We start from the raw sequence: 17,794 nt of genomic DNA on the forward strand, positions 1-17,794 counted from the left end.
TGAAAATGTTGCGCAGGTGATAGAAATTACAGAACACAACTGAGATTCCAAAACAAACAAAATACTGAGAAGTTTGCCCATTGTCATTTAGGAAGTTGGCAGCAGAGTTAGCACATTCGAGATGTAAGTTTTCGAAGTCTAGGGTCACAACAAGGCAGTCATCTCTCGTCTCTGCTATAGCGCTTGTATGTTTCCCTTCCTGTACAGTAGAACAGGCTGGTAGCACCCCTTGTTTGTTGCACGCCACAGGATCTGGATACATTATTTTGTCCATGACAGATAATAATCTAGGCCATGTCTATACAAGAAAATGTTTAACTGGTTTAAAAAGAATGATTATAAGCCAGGTGCACTTAAAACAGTTTACCACCTCCTTAAATTGTTTTTGTAATTTACAAAATTCAGCTAAACTGATTGAAAAGATGATAAAGTCGATTTAAGTCACCGAGTTTAGGGAGCGGGACCTGCAACTTCTCCCTCTAGACAAGGTCTTGCCTAGTAAGTAGGAGGATCAATGGCAGGTTAATGCAATCGGCAATGTAAGAAGGTGGAAAAAACAGACTTATTATTTGTCTGTGCTACTTAGTAAACTACTCAGGCAGGGTTTTTTTTTCTTCAGAGATCTCTCTACAGTGACAGCTAGCACTCTACTAAAATTAATACTAATAATATGGATAATGATGTGCTAAATTGTTTTCAGTGTAGTTATTCCAATTTTACAGGAGTGCAGTATTGAACTGAATTTACTCCATTAAGACAAATACAGCTGCCTATAGCAGGAGGCCACTTTGTGCTTTGAGTTATGTGGGATTCTGATGGGAATCACACACTCGTAACTAAAGAAGAGACAAAAAGAGGTAGATAGAGTAGACTGTATTGCTTCATTTAAATTTACAGTTCACATAGCACTTGTTTTTCTTGGCATGCATTATTTGCTACATGATCTAATAAATAAACACAGGCAGTGATTGTTTGAAGCATGCTGAGTGATGACCTGAACTAGTAAGTACGCCTTGATGGAGAACTCTTACACAGAGAAATAGAACTTTTATTCATCAGTGTAGGATCTGCATATTCACTGTGGATGAAGGGTTTGATTCTTCTCTCTCGGACTATTTGAAGAAAAATAGATCTATGCAATGCAGAAGAACAGTTTGTTCACTGTTTGTGTCTTGATTTTCTGCACGTTGGCTCATTTCTCATTTTAATGCAGTGCATTAAAATAACCAGGGGTGTGCAAATTTATTTTTTCCCTTGGCTCTTTGCTCATTGTTTCCTGTCCAGTGGTCAGAGCAAAGGGAGGAATGGCTTTAGGAAAAGGGAGATGCCACAGTTGTAGCAGGAATGTATTCTGTTGAAATGATGAGGCAGAGCAGCAAGTATAGTATTAGTTTCTGCTGTGCTGGTGAATAAACTGTAGAAAGTGGTTTGCAGTGTAGAATACATATCTTCCTGCAACTTATTTCCCCTCGCAGCATGCTTCTGCTTTTCAGCAAGAGTGAGTTATGCTCTATTAGCAATAAAGAGCCAGATTTTTAAAGGTGCTTAGGCAGCTAAAGAGGTAGGTAGGTGACTAATAGGATTTAGGAGCCAAGCTTGAGAAAGCTAAGTGTCTTCAAAAGTCTCAAAATTCTTTCAGAAAACCTTTGATTTCCCCACGCTACCCAACCATCAGCAGCCTGCTGTTGTTTGTCTACTTTATTGAGCAAACTCTCATGCCCTGGAAGAACCGCTTTAATAGGCATTCCTGGTAATTCCAACAGGAGTTCTGTTCTCCATGCAAATTGCCCTATATTGTACAGACAAAAAGACAGCACCATAGATGTGTCCGGTACTGTATCTGCACGTGTTGCTATAACAGCAACACACATCTTTTCCAACACGAGTTCATGCTCCAAATTAATGAGTTGCTCTGTAGGTGGAAAGCAAGTCTAGATCCTCATAGGGAAGGGAATCCAACCTGTCGCTGCCCATCCGATGGCTCTTTGCCATCTTTGCTCGTGCCCGGGGCCGGTCCTGGCACGGGCCTACCACCCGGGGTCCCTGCGCGGTGCCAAGCCTCGGCCCAGGGCAAGGCGGAGGGGTGCGGAGCCGCCCTCGGGCGCGGAGCCTCGCTCCCGGCCAGCCGCCGGCTGGCCCTACCGCCCCGCGGATGAGCCCGGTCCGGAGAGCCCCAATAGGACCTCGCCTGCCGGCGGGGCCGGCCGGGAGCCGAGGGGCCGCAGGTGGCGGCGGGAGCCCTCTCGGCCACCACCCCCTCCCGCGGCCCGGCCGCGCTTCCGCCCGTGTCAGCTGACTGCCGCGAGGAAGCGGCGGCGCGAGCCCCGGCCCAGCCCCGAGTCGCTGCCGCCTGCGGAGTACCGTCCCGGCCCCCTCCACCATGGCAGGGCTGGTGGTGAGCGGAGCCCAAGTAAGTGTCCGCGTCCCGCCGCGCTCCGCACCACCTGCCGCCGGCGCTCCGCCCCGCCACCGCAGCGGGGGGCCGTCTGCTGCCGCTGGGAGCCCCGCGGAGGCACTGCTACTTCCCGCCCGCCCGTGCGGGAGTTCGGAGCGCCGAGGGCTGCGCGTGGAGCCCGCCGCGATCGCGCTGCCCCGTGGCCCGGCACAGGGCGCTGTGTGCCTCCGCAGCGGGCGCTTGGGTGCAGGGGGTTCTCGTTCTGTCCGTGTCGCAGCTCCTGCAGGCCCGCCAGGTGCAACAGGCTCGTTCCTGAGGCTTTGCTGGGGAGCACCTCGATTTTCACAGGGACCCCCAGTCCAAGTTCTGCATCTGTCGGTCAGGGCGGGTGTGGGGTCTGGTGGCCTAGTGGTGCCCCAAACACAGCCTAGTTGCTCCAGCACTAAGTTAGCCTGCGGACCCTGTGGGCTGTGGGAAGAAAGGACTGAAGCTTTGGTTCTTCCAGAAAATGGTATGCCATTGACTGGACTGCTGACCCTTGGGTTGTTCCTTTACTCTGGTTTCTGTTTTAGTGTGGAATTCCTGTAAGCGTACATGTGATAGGGAGGCAAGTGGCTAAGTGCGCAGCTGCCGCAGGAAATGGTTCCTGTGGTCTGTGTGGTGAGCTGTGGCCCAGAGGAGCATTTTGTGTTCCCTTGGGCCTGGACTAAATCCCTCCAAGTGAAACTTAGCTTTCATTTGGCTTTGTGCCTAACATCCCACCTGCTAGCAGGTTATGGTGTCATGCTGTGCCCAACTGACTGGAAATGTTCTCCAGATGTGGTGCCCTTCAGTGGAGGACAGTATTTTTTTGAAATAAGTCCAGAGGAGGGCCATGAATATTCACTTCACCTACAAAGACAGGCTGAGGGAGCTGGGCTTGTTCACAGCCTCTGAAAGTAAAGCCAGAGAGAGGTGTGACTGCTATTGTCTGACATTAATTTGTTATGTTTCAAATATTTTGTAAAAGCATATTTTTTTCCTGAATTGTATACAGTGTATTGAAGAGTCTGCAAGAAGGTCTGAGCTGCCCACGGCCAATCTGATGCTGGGAGCTGTGGGAATGTTTCCAAGCATTTCTTTGGGATACTGAGCTGGGTACCAATGATAAGAGTGTTTGATGGTGACCACCTGCATCCAGTTTGAGATGGAGAATTAGGCAATGGAGACATCTACATCTAGTTCTCATCCCATGGGGTGTTCTGTGCTGGGTAGAGAGAATCGGAGAAACCTGCTGTTACTGGTGTGCCTTGTACCAAAAGAGCGAAGTTGTCTTGGTCAAGGCGTATTTGCTCTCATCTCTCAGTGATGACATCTTCAGATATGCACTTGAAAGCTCATACTTGTTTTAAGGTTATTTGAGATGGATGCAAAAGGAAGATTGTATATATTTGATTGTTTTTCTGAGCAAATTATTTTGAAATGAAGGACTAAAAATGAAGAAACATTATTTTTTGCTTGTCCAGACTGCTGAAGCCTTGCTACATATCAACATTGTTCGAGCAGCAGGAAAGTGAAGAAATAATACTCTCAAAAACTTGTTGGAAAAGTCTTATTGTGTATTGCGTAGCTGGTGATCTGTCAGTTGCTGCTGTTGTTACAGTCAAGAGAGCTCTTGAGTATCCCAAGCAAGTTTATGTAGAAGGGGTAGAGATCTGAAGTGAGTGTACTTTGTAGGAAAATAAATCTCTTGGCTTTAATTCAAAAAGGTGCTCGTTCAGTGAATGAGCTGAAGTGGACCTCGTGCAAGTAAAATTCCTTTCACAAGGCCTCAGCATGACAACTGTATGCCACCTACAAATACATCTGTGACTAATCTGTTTGTACCACTTGTGCAAGTATATTTGTATAGTGTAGCGGTTCAAAGGCTGAAGCTTTACAACATCTTATGTATTTTGCCTCTTGTGTGCTTCAAAACACGTTTAAATGAACTTTTTTCTTCAACTTCTGTTCTTGTGGAACTAGAATAGCTGAGGGCAGGTAAGTTTCTGGAGCAGTGGGAATGCAGGTTGGAATCTCTTGCTCCATCTCCACCCCTGTGGGGGAGGCGAGAGGTGGTGGTTGGTGCTCTTGCTGCGGCTGTACTTGCATGAGATTGTCTTATGATGTCCATGAACATTAGGAGTATATTTTAGTTGCATCCATTACATGTTACGCTGAATTACTGCTTAATCCAAAATATTCTGCTGCTGAAGTGGTGTCTCTTCAAGGGCTTGCAAGCATCTCTTTATAGAAGTCTACCTTTCTGTGAAGAATGAAGCAATTCTTGTTTGTGTACTTCATATATATTGTAAAATGTGTTGTGGTTCTCCTGGATGAAAACTGAAGGAAAAATAAATAAATATACATACATGTTTATTTCAGTGGAATGTGGAAAATCGTGTCTGTTATGTCCAAACTATTAGGATGTAAATTAGCTAAAAGCTTTCTCGGGTCCTTATATTAAGTTCCTAAAGTCATGTGTATATCTAGTAGAATTTATTGTAAGAACAGGTATGGCTTAACAAGAGGGGAAAAAGTTGTTGAACTGAACTTCAAGCTACCTGTTTTCTGATCATAAAAATATTCCACTGCAGTGAGGTTTGTTTGCTTAAGGTATGGAACAAAGTGAGTTAAATTTAGTGTGATATCATATGATCAGATTGCAGTCATTGTTAACGTGTAAGAAATGGGTATGATTTGCTGAAGTACGTGCCATCGGTCTGATCTGCAAAGGAGTCTCTATTTACCAGAAAGTTAAATACTATCAAAAAAAGATTTGAACTTCTGGCATATTTTTCATCTTACACCCAGTAGGCCAGTGGGATGTGGTCTTGAAATTGTATTCGGTATCTAGATAACAGCTGTATCATATAGATAGTGATCTAACACAGCGATGAAATCCATTTAAATAGCAAGTTGCCATTTAAGGGCAACTAACGTTTCTTTAGCAAAATATTTGAAATGTCAATTTTGGATGAGTCAATACAGACGTGAAGAGTTCATGACAATATGTTTGGCAGACTTTGTGTGGATTCTTCGAAGAAATCAAACCAGACTTCCAAGTCAACACACCTGATAGAACACATAAAATTTAGCCATCTTATTGTTTGTGTTTTTCTGGAAATATCATCACTTACTTCACCATGGCTGAAGAGAAATAAGGATAGAATATTTTTACTACTGTTAATTCTTCCTCTGTTCGTTGAAGGTGGTTTAGGTAGGTAAGTATTGAAAGGAGGAAAGACATTAGTATTTAGGGTACAAAGGGGAGTGAAACAACAGTGGTGTTGAAGGCAGAAATCCTTAAGACTTACATCACTGTCCGAACAAACCTGCATATTTAGTTTCTCCCATCTTGAGTGGCCTTCTTGCTCTGTCCCTAGCATATCACTGGAAATAATAATCTCCCCAAGGAATGCGTATGAGAACAAATTGACTTTGTACTGATTATGTATTTTTGGACCAAAGTTTTTGCAATGTTCCTTTAGTGGTTTCCATACTGAAAGGCAAACTAGAAAGTCATTTGAAAGACTTCTGATCTTTCAAAAATTTTTCTTTTGGAGTATTCAGAAGGGTAATCCGATGTAATACTAAATTCAAGTGTTAACAGTGGAATGGAATGTGATACACTACTAAAAGGAATAAATGCAATGTGTTTGATCCAATTATTTTTACCTGAAGTCAGAAAAATCTGCTATGTTGTAAATAGAACTAAGCATGTGTTAAGAATTAAGCTGATTGCATTGATAGAAAAATGAGTTTGTGATAGATTCTGCAGCAGTAAAAATGATGTAGCTTGAAGCTGTAATGAATGTTCATTATACTGTATGTTGTCATTGGATCAATGAGACAGACTCTGGACAGGAAACTGTAAATAATCCACTTAAGACATGCGTCCTTTTTGCTTCCATTCTCAGGTGTCCTACATTAGTCAAGACTGTGAAGAAATTCCTGAATTCCTGGGAAGAAAATATGGACATATGGCAAAAAGACTAGATCTTAGCTTCAACTTGTTAAGGTATGTTGTAATGTATAGGTTTTTCAAGTGCAATATGGGACACCCACTCCAATCCCAGAATACTTTTTTTTTTCTCAAAATAGAAACACATATATATATATACGTGAGGTACATTCAGTTGTTACCAGATGAGTGATGCTGTTTTATCAATGTTTGTCTCCTCTTCTTGCCCTTTCGGAACACAAGCAACCAGGTGAGTCTGTAAATATCTGCTGTAAACGTAAAAGATGCCTGGTGTGGTTTATTCTCTCTTCAAAATGGAAAATAAGCAATGTTACCTGAAGAAGTGAAGAATGGGATGAAATATGAATTATTCTTAACCGAAAAACTAGTAAGTGTATGCTACTCTGTTTCCTTTTTTATTTGTGGATCTTGGGTTATTGTAGATGATTTGTAATACTGTTTTCTCAGACTATGTATGGTTTTATTTTGTGCAGCTATATAGATAAGTGCTAAAGCTAAATGCAGTATGAATTTATAAATAAATTCTGAATGATTTTAACATATGGATTGATTTATAATTCTATGGTATTCCCACTGGTCATTAAGGAAATACTAAACAATATCCATTTTCATTTAATCGTTGTATGAAAAGCCTGGTGAGGTTCAGCATTGTATCTTTCAGATTTGGAACACTGTAGGTAAGTAGGGAGAAAGGAGTGGAATATAGTCATCTATTTAAGAAAGTATAGTTTTTTTAGTGTTAGAACTGAAGATTCTTACTTTTTCCTTATGTTTCATTGGAGGGTAAGCCCAGAGTCTACCTGCGAGGAGTGAGTGACGTAAAAGTAACATGCTAGTGTCTTGTTCTCCTAGGGAGAGCAGTCACGGGTTTTATCTTTTGTAACACTAATAAGAAAGACTGATTCCTGTATGCAAGAGGTAGCAGAGAAAAGGAGACACTTAATCTGTGGATTGCCGTTATCTTAAACTTATCATATATCTGTCTTGTGACTGTATACCTATGGAAATTGTAATCAGAAGAGAGATTGTTGTCCATTGTTTTCATAGAGGAAGAAACTCTACATTTAAAATATATCTTTAAAAAGTAGTTTGGCTTTCTACAAGAAATTTCTGTCAACAAATGTGTAAGTTGAATGAAGAAGATCAAGAGTTCTCGCTCCTGCTATGGATAAAAATAATATTGTGATTTGCTGGCATTAATAATATGCTAATATAAGGCACTTAGCTAGTCATCCTTTAAATAGACACATAATGTGCAGTAGCTTTTCATGTCTACCATTGGATTGCTCTGGTATGGGAAGAAGGTGTATGATGATGATTGTGAATTGTCAGATTGTTAGGATTTACTAGGTGGGAAATTGAAGTAGTTCTAAAAATTAGCATATCAGTTCTAGTATTTGGACACAGAAGGTAGAGGCTAGGAGGAAGAGAGGAATTTGATTTGTTAGTTGAGATACTTGTGATAGTCTTTTAATCTTTGACTGAGCTATTTTCAGTAAACTCTGCTGGATGTAACTTAAGTTGAATCAGACCTGTAAGATTAGATGATCTGTAAAACTTAAATCTTAAACTCCAGCTGAAGCCAGTGGTATTCTGTAGGGTCTTTCTGTGTTTGATATTTAATTTTTTGACTTGAATACTTGTGTAGTGGAAATGCTAAGTCAGGGCTTGAACCAGTGATTGAGCACCTGGTAGGAAGGCAGGGCCAGCCCAGGGGAGCTCAGGTGCATTGCATGCACCTGACCGGAAGGGGGTGGAGCCAGGATCCACCCCTTCCCAGACCTCATTTAAGGGTTGGCAGTGGAGGTGAGGGTATCTCTCTGGAGATCCCTCTGTACCTGAGGACTTCTGAAGATAAGCAGCTTCTTTCCTTTATTTCTGTGCTCACAGCTGTTCCATTTGAGCAAATTCTCATTGCTGCAGCCTAGGGCCTTGCTACTCTGCTGTCATTGCAGTGCTTTCCATTGTGTTACATCCTCTAACAAAAAGAGAAATATACACTGCTGCACTTGTTATAATCAGCATTGATCAACAGGGTGCATGTTCTCAGTCTCTTGAGGCTGTGGCTGATGGTACATGACTCTAAGGAGTGCCTTCTGCAAAACTGTGTCTGCTCAACTTTCCCTGAATTTGGACTGTAAAGTCTAACTAGCAAACAAGGAGATTTACAGGTTGTTTGGGTGTAGGTACCAAATTCAATTTGTAATTCTGCTCTACTGTTCTTGGAGAAGCAAACTGATCTGAACTGGCTGATTATAGATTGACTGAAGAGAAGGGAAAAGTTAGTAGTAGTAAATAAGTTACTTTTCACTATATGATTTGTATTAGATCAGAGTATGTGTATGTTCTTGGAAAGAAAACAAGTATAGTTGTCACTAATTTCCTACAAGTAGTATCCGAGCCAGAGGAATGCTGAAAAGTTTGCTTGTTGTTAAAGTCAGGGAGGAAATAGGTACTTAGCAACTTTTTCTGTGTTGCTTTTCTTAGGGTTTTTCCTGCTCTCTGTAAGTAAGGGTACTATTGTATTTTTAAAAGGAACCACCCTTGTATACTAACTAGACAATATATTGTGTAACATGAGTATCAATAGAAATTCTGAAAGCATAACAAATTAACAATTTAAGAAATTGAACATGAGGGAAGCTTTTTTTTTTCAATTTGTGGACACCAGTTATATAATATTGCTGTAATAAGTGTAGTAGCGTGCAGAGAAAGAGAGAGAGGTCTAATGTAATAATGTGTTAACTTCTTGATCAGTTGACAGCAGACAGTTCTTTCAAGATGGTGCTGTCCTTTCAGATCCAGAAATCCTGTGTGGTTGTTGACTTCTAGTCCTTATTGTGTGTGCACATACTTGTGCACTTAAGAGATTCTTGTCAGAAAGATGGATTTCTGCTGCAGAGCCAGCAGAAAACATCCTTACGCAACTGATATGCATGTTAGACTTGATTGAACAGTTACTTTAGTGAATTTCACTGATTTTTTACACCATGATAGTGCAGATAACTTCGTTGCAAAAATTAGGATAGAGCTAGGTAAGTTATTTTGCCATTTAAGGCTTTTCACAAAAAAATGTTTGTCTTCAGAGGCTTGTCCAGGTATGCTGGTAAAAGGATGAGAAGATTTGCTAATACTGTGTATGAAAATGGGCAAGAATTACTCAAACACAGTGTTTTATGACTTGTTTTATGCTCGAAGATCTTGTGCTGGATTTGTCCCTTAATTACATATTTCAATAGATGATGTTGTGTGTTTCTGGAAGATGTTAACTTGCTAATATAACAAAGTAAGGAATTTATTCTTTACTACCACTAGCATCTGACTTCTCACTTCTTATAAGTTGTTGAGCTGATATGTATTTAGATAATGATTTTTAAGAATTTAGGGGTATCGTCTAATTTCTTATTGGTTGTGATGGTGCTTCTGTCTCTAGTCTTTGCTTGTGCAATTAAGAGTAATTATGTGGATTCAACGTTCTCATTTGTGGTAGTTTTCTTACTCAGGTTTCTCCTATTTTTCTTTTGGCTGTGATGTAAACGAATAAATGCACACAAAAGAGGAGAATTAAACTGGAGGGGAGGAGTGTTTGTGTTTTTGTCTTGGGAAATTTATATGGAGAAAAAAACTTTCACCAACTTCTGAAAAGAATTCTGATTTGAGTCTCTTCCTCGCTATTAAGTAAAAATTTGGGCCGATATAGGCACTTCATTTTCTTTGTGTCAGATGTGGTAAGTCTAAGAACATTTGAGAAATACAAAAAGTTGCTCTTCAAGAGAATTCTCTTACTTTTTATTTTGCCTTTTTCTAAGAACTGCTCTCTATCCCTCATTACCCAGCGTGTTGCTTTGCCTGCCAAAAGAGTTGGATCCATGCAAAGTGACTGCTGTCTCTTTTGCCCTGGAGAAAGAGGAAAGAGAGGAGAGATGCATGGCAAAAAGAAACCTCTTATGTGGAGGCTGGGAGAAAGGAGGAGTAGCAGCAATTTGTTGTGTATGAAACAAAGGGAAAATCTGGTGTGTATTTGAAAGCATGGTGGTTGTAATCAACAGGATATAGTACTGCCCTATTCTGTCTCCTGTTTGCATCACCGTAGACCAAATTCCTTCAACCCCAGATCACTGCAGTCTCTTGTGAATTATTTCTTCTCGTGCTGTTTTCTTTCCTCATTTTGTTTAAAGTTTCTAATGTGTTTTGTTTTCTTTTGGACTATTGGGAGGGTTGTGAAGAAGATGAAGCCAAACTCTTGTCAGAGATGTACACCAAAAGGACAAGAGGCAGTCATCACAGGTTGCAGCAAGGGAACTTCCAACTGTATGTAATGAAAAACTTCACAGTGAAAAAGACTGAGTGGAAGAGGTACCCAGAGAGGCTGTGGAACTTTCATCCTGGGTGCTGTTCAAAGTGCAACTGGACAAAGTCCCAACCGACCTGATCTAACTTTGAAGTTGCCCTGCTTTGAGCAGTGGATTGGACTAGATGACCTCTAGATGCCTCTTCCAGCCTAAATTAGGCTGTGATTCTGTGGCTATACTGGTGTGGTCATCAGTAGTAAAATGGCCAGAGTTACAGCAATTGTTTGAAGTTGATAGTGATTTTCAGCTATTTCAGAAATGAACTAATACTGTGTATTTTACATCAAGCATATTTCAGTTGCAGAGTTGTTCTGCTTCAAAAAGCTACTTCTGAGTCTCGTAGCAACTGTATTTGATAGTCTTCAATGGTAATAGAGTACTGTAAAGGCCGCTATTTTGTTCTGTAGTACGTGGAATGCTATTTCCCAGTTCCCAATTAATGAAAGAATGGAGCACATGAGGGAAAGTCACTGATTGCCTGTACTAGTGTTGCTGGGATGCTTTGCTGAAAATAGTTTCAAGAGTGAATGTGAAACTGTTGACCAAGAGAGGTTAAAGATTTCATTGGAAAAAGGCATATAATTATTGGTGAAGGAAAGAAAGGAATAAATAAGCAAGAAGAATATAGGGTAAGTAGGAAGGAGAGTCTTGGATGAAATACAAAGATTTTTTTTGTTGGATACATCTTACTGTTTTGTGAAGGGAGACAAACTATTCAAAGGTTCTTTTAAGTGTTCTAAATAACCTTTGTGCCAAATGTCTCCTTTAACATTAAAGGCTAAATGCACTCAAGTGCCTAAATAACAGATGTCAGTGTTATAAAATCACGGCACCTATTTTACAAACAACATCTACTTTTGGCCATCTTAGAAGTTCATCTTCTAATTTTGTATTTTTAAACGTGAGCTATTTTTTCTTTTTCTTACAGAGATTTCTCTAGGCTCTAAACTGTGAAGCGAAAGGGAGAGTGAATCTTTTATCTTAGCCAATGAGGGAGGATTAATCCAATAATTGTGCTCAGGGAGATACAGATATCTCTTCCCTCTCTCTGGGGTGCAGATTATTTCTGCTAGGAGCGTGAATAATTTGCGCAGTGTGTGCTTGTGCATATTTTCCGCTGTCCGATTAAGAAGGTCTGTATATGAAAACATCCCCTTGAACTTTAATCCTAGTCTGGAATGTTCCTCCATCACTTTTGTGAAGCTGAGGCTTTGTAGTATCCTCTCTGAGGACTAGAGATTGTTTACTTCTATCTTCTGCCTACTGTTTCCTTGCTTGGGGAAAATAGGCAAGTGGCAGCTTGTGACAGGGCTTCAGTTTTGCAGGGTATGTTCCTCTTGGTAAGTTGAGGATGCAGAGGAGAGACTTTTTTTTTTTCTTTCCACCTTCCCAGTTAGTGTCTCCCACTGCTGCACAGAGATCAGGCAGATGAACAACAAAAGAGAGATGGAAATAAAAGCCAGAATTCAAAACAAAGCATGACATATATTTTTAAAAGCCTTTAGACTGATCTTTGTAGCATTTTAAAATGTTGAAGAAAATGGACTATTGTTAAAACTTTTTGATGGTTTTATTTATAAGGTAGAAAAATATTTTCATCATAATTGGATAACTCTTAATCGTAGCAATTGCATATTTATCAGTGTGAGGGGCTGTTATTAATGTAGCTGTCATGCACAAACACATTTCTGCATTAAATCCATTTAGTATGTGCATTATTCGGTCTAGAATGTCACCAGGACATCAAAGCCCCCTTAGGCATAAGAGCACAGTGCCCTGCTGTGGCTGCAGAAAGGGCTTGATCAATAAATGTAACATGTTAATGCAGAGCAAATAGAATAAAAGATTTCTTTGACAAGACATGAAAAATCACCTTGTGGCAGCTGGCATGGTGATGCCATTTCAGCGGAGACACTAGCAAAGTTGATCTGACAAGTAAAGAGGAGAGATGATGGTTATAAGGTGCTTTTGTTTCAAACTTCTTTCTTGACCTGTCAGGTTTTGAAGGAGCCTGAATGGCCCTTTTTTGTCATGTGAAAATTGTAGTCTTAGGCAGTTATGAAGCAGTTATCTCTTCTCAAATTGTGAATGCTGCTGTTTAATTGATTCACTTAGCATTTGAAACTGTCACGCATTAATAATTGCTAAATCCTGTAGATACAGCTCCAGTGTGTCATGCTTAAATGTGTAGTTATCAGAAAATTAATATCCTTAATGAACTGATGCTTTCAAACTAGCATTGCATGAAATCTCTTTTGCCCTTTCATTTGCTGAAGGTGTATTAGCCAGTTTTCAGAGCAACCCCTTCTGACAGTGGTGTGGTTTTATTTATTTATTTTTTTGATGCCCGACAAATGCCAGCTTTGCTTTGGGTACATAGTGTGCTCAATGACAATAAATATAGTAATTATGCTGGAGTTAGTAATTAACATAATTATAGTCAATTACGACAAATACAGTGCAGAGCTAAATAAATGAGGATGAGAAATTAGCAAGCTAATTGATTTACCTTACTTTGTGCTTTTTCTTGCAACTAGCAGTTGCTGATTTTCTGCAGCAGAAAGCGTATTGTTTACAAATAGCTGATTGTGTTTTGAAATAATTCTGTCTTATGGCTCTCGCTCCTGTTTCCTTTACAGTGAGGTGAAGAGGACAGAATTGTAGCATTGTGGTTAGAAGAAAGGAATTGCTGTTCTCTCCTCACTGAATGCTTTGATGGAAAATATATGTACTTTAATTTTAGATAATACTTACACTATTGAGGGGAAAAAACAGTTATTTTTCTCCACAAACAAAATACATTGCTATGGATGTTTTGGGAATATATTTGAACTTTCTTAAATGTGGTGTGAATTATGTAAGAGTCGACTATATATCTGTTTGTTTGTTTACATATTGACGATAGAGAGGTCTGCATAGCCCTGGATAGCTAAGGAAAGAATTGAAATAGTTAAAGTAATCCAAGTGTGTTGAAACAATATGCCCTTGTTCAGCCATCACTTTCAATAATTTAGAACTGTTGGACCAGTATAGAGGCACAGTATCATAACATTTGTGCACATTATAATTGCCTGTTTTGTTTCAAGATGATTTATAGTATGTTGTCTGAAATAAGAGTATTGAAGCTATGCAGTTAATCTGTTTCACTCTCCTTGTTTTGTTGTGTTTTTCTTTCAAGCGTGACCACAGTTTACTATAGGAAAAGAGGATTAATATGTATAAGTACTGAAGATTTTCTATTTTATTTTTAAAGCTGAGATTCTTTTCTTACTCCAAGAAAACAGAATGTGTTTTACAAATGTGCATAAATCCTACACTTGAAATAGTTTACTGTTTCAAGGTAAATAAAACTGTATCTAGAGACTTAACAAAGAGATAGCTTTGGTCCAGCTAAACAATCTGAAATATATAATTTCTTGATATTTTTTCTCCTGCTACTGTGGTAACGTATCAAAATATGAGTAGATTTGCAGTTCAAGAAGTGGGTGCTTAAAAGTTTACCCTTAAGGGGTGGCCTATGGTAAAACACAAGATGCTCAGTTTTTTTAAGTAATGTTGAAATGATATGAATGTCTGATAAAGAACATATGCTAACACCGCTAGGAGTAGTTGCTTTTAGAGTTGATCCATTTGGAACTCAATTTACTAAATGAAATATTTATATACAAGGAGTCACTTAAATTATTTAAAATTTACAGACTTAAGATTTAATCTGGAAAACTATTACATGTATATTAATCAGTATGGACTACATTATGCATAATTATCTTTCTACTAAAATAATTATAAAATAGTTCTATCCTGTTAGGCTGAAGACAAGCATGATGACGTGCTTACTTCATATATGGGTAAAACCTTGGGAGTTGTATAAGATAAAGTTTTAGAGGTGTGTGTCTATTGTAAAAATGGAAGGAGAGTTATTACCAATAACAAAAAGGATTTTTAACTTCAAATATTCTACTTCGATAATTGATCAAACTATAATCAAAGTTAAATCAAGTCCTTACTGTCTTCTTCCCCTATATTACCCTCTTTCTGTGCCTCCTCCTTTTGAAAAGTGATGTTTCAACAGGAACCAGATGTGATCTGAGTAATGTGTAAGGAAATCTTATATTTTTCATTTGAAATATTTGAATAATAATAAAGTACTATTATGTTTCACTTAATCTGGCATATGGTAGCTGTGCCTGTGTTCTGTTATTTTGTCAGCTTAAAATGTGCTTATAGAATATTGGCCTTTTCAGAATATTTTCTGCATGTTTTTTTGTTGCTTGTTTGTTTTTCTGCCGTATTCCTTGTAGTTGTTGCTTTATTGTTGATGTGTAGGGGACCAGTGAATGAACTAATTTTAAAAATATCAAGTTTGTGGCTTACGGTATATATTTAAATACTGCACTTTCATCTCATCATATTGCGCAAAGGACCAAAGTGTTTTTTTGATAGCTAAGTTAATTTTCCAATCTTGCTGATATGTAAAGGCACACAGAGTATAAATTGTGTTATTTCAATTTTGTACTGGTAGCTTTTATCTTCTGTAGGTCCAATAGCCTCTCTTTCTGTCCATTGATCCTTGCTTGACTTTTTATGGCCACATAGTCACTAACAGACTATGAAAACTCTGTAGTATATATACCTCTGACCCCCAGTGCTAGCCATTATCCATTGATTTACTGTATCTGACAGATCAGAACATAAGATTGTATTCTCTTCTGCTTTTCTGAAGAAGGCTTAACATTGTGGAAAGAGTTGTCTTGAGAATACATCACATGGCAGAATTGGGCAAAAACTTGTTACTTGAACCTTAGGGGGCATGTCAATGTGTCCATGTTGTGTAGTAGAGAACTCCTGGCAGAATTACTGGAGCTATTAAATTAGGTAAAAAATGTTAAACACAGCCATTAAGTAAAATAAGTTAGTGAGCTTGAACTGTTATATCCTTAAATGTAGCTAGTGAATGTAAATGTGATGGTTATTGAAAGTTTTCTTGGTGATATCCATCCTCATGGGACTGTTGCAATCATGAGTAAAGGTGAAATCTGTACTCCTTGACAAAGGTGGGTAAGAAAGTTCCTTGGACTTGAGCAGAGATGAGATGTCATGTTAGGCATCTATTGAGTAAAGGCTGTTCATAAAGCCTTTTGACTGAATCACTGCATTTCCTAGGGAACTGCTGTTCATATCACATAATTTTCTTTGTCTTTGAGTAAGTGGGGAGTGCACTGCTTTCTTTTGGTCTGGTTTCCTGCATGAAATTTAAGTGGGTTTTTGAAGAGATGCTGGAGGCTGAATCCACGTGTTTGTGTGCTTACTCTCTGGGTATCTGGAGGGCTTAATTCGCTGGAATGGTCACGTCAGTTCCTCTTGTGAAAACTGTAACCACTCTTAAACAACAACAAAAAAATTGTCTGGCAGGAATCTATATCGGATTTAGAGAAAATCGGTTATTCAGCAAATGGAAGAGTACCACAGTACTTAGGAAGAATATTGGCATTTGGAGGAGAAATAGCTTAATGCATTTGCTTTTGCTTTCAAAGAAAATTTGTCAGTACAGTCCAAGTAATGATTTGGTGACTTCCTCTTGTATAGTTTATGGTTATCTGGATTTTGAGGCAAGGAACTGCTTTTTCATTGGGGGTTAAAGAAAGGGGCACGTAAAGAGCATGTTACAGGTATGTTATCAGATGGCGCATTCTTTCTGACTTTACTAATCTCTCTTACTCTAAAACAGTATTTCCTCATGATCGCTGTTACGAAACAAGAGTGAAGGACTGCAGAAATAGCTGTTATCTGAGGACAAGAAGCTTGACTGAAAGGAAGAACCTGCATTAACTCTGAAGCTATTGTCTCTTTTGCTCTCTGTTTTGTTGGAAGGTATCTTCTGTGTTTAATTCAGTACACAAGATTCTCCACACCTAACTGCAGCTGTTAGCTTACCATCACTGAGTAAGAAGGGCTTCTGTCTTCCAGTATTCAGCGAGCCTGCTGAGTGATCATGTTACAAATAGCTAGCTTGGACTTGGCAAAAAAGTCAGATACTTCAGTTTATTGCTTGTTTACTCTATTTTGTCTTCTGTGGCTTGTGCCATTTTTGAGGTCTTGCTTTTTATGTAAATCAACCTTACATTAATTATCTTGGAGATGGTTTTTCAATTGAAAAAGGCAACCACTAAACCCTTAGCTAGTGGAAATGCGAAGAATGAGTATCACAGAAGTGCAAAAGGGCCGTGCATAGCATCAAGCTAATGAGCCAGCCTGTCAAATCAGACATGTTAAATGATAATTATACTGTCTTTAAGGTCATAGCTGATGCAGTGCTGTAGCTCACTTCCAGGCTCTTACCATGAACCGAAGCTGGCAGTCGTGAAGTTTGGTGATTTTGTTTTGTTTCATACTGTCTGTCGTCTTGATCATGCTTTCCTCATGATGAATGAGTTGCTTCCCGGAAGAGCTGGAAGATCTGTTGACTGTCATTTCCTTTCTTTACGATTTGTTCTCCATTTTTATCTTAATTTGCCCACTGAGTCCATAAATGGAAGCAGTGAATGTTCTTTGTATAATATGGCCATAAGAGTTTGTTCTTTTTTGAAGCCATCTAATAGCTAATGTTCGTGTGAATGTTTGTTTTGCTGAAAATTTATAGTAATCACTTTTAAAGGAACACAAATCGGAGATGCAAAATGAGTCGTGCTGGAGGATGGCTTTTAATCTATCCAAAACTCTGGGAGGTTGGTAATATTCTTGCTCATTGGATTGAGCTATGGAGTAGATCCTCTTCAAGTGCTGAAGTCTAATGTTTTCTCCTGCACTGTTGGTATCTAAGCTGCACTGGTAGGTAGTAGTGCCTGAATGTATACACACCTCCAGTTGATTTCTTCATTGAAAGCGTAGTGCGTGGGGGATGCTGTTCTCAGAAGTAGTTTACTGGCATTTTACACATACACATACACACACACACACCAGCATCTTAAAATGTCTTTAATATAATGTGTGTATATTATTTTTAATACTTAAAAATTTGGGGGGTGATGATCTAGTATTTCGCCT

At 39.3% G+C, this 17,794-nt stretch overlaps 1 protein-coding gene across 11 annotated transcripts in view; it reads left to right on the plus strand.

The window, feature by feature from the left end:
• LRMDA (leucine rich melanocyte differentiation associated) overlaps nucleotides 2,261–17,794 on the plus strand; it is a 656,329-nt gene continuing 640,795 nt past the window's right edge. For 4 of the 11 annotated variants that reach the window (XR_002438974.1, XR_002438975.1, XM_021397517.1 and 1 more), the window contains exons 1-2: nucleotides 2,262–2,410; nucleotides 6,334–6,434. Coding sequence is in view for 8 of the 11 variants with exons in the window: in XM_021397517.1 (XP_021253192.1) it covers nucleotides 2,381–2,410; nucleotides 6,334–6,434 (131 nt within the window). In the remaining 3 variants the exon portion in view is untranslated. Of the gene's footprint in view, nucleotides 2,411–6,333; nucleotides 6,435–17,794 lie in introns of all 11 variants that reach the window. The other 7 variants (XM_021397515.1, XM_021397518.1, XR_002438973.1 and 4 more) reach the window with 6 other exon arrangements.

This window comes from Numida meleagris, chromosome 5, assembly GCF_002078875.1.
Source record: "Numida meleagris isolate 19003 breed g44 Domestic line chromosome 5, NumMel1.0, whole genome shotgun sequence".
Taxonomy (NCBI): Eukaryota; Metazoa; Chordata; class Aves; order Galliformes; family Numididae; genus Numida; species Numida meleagris.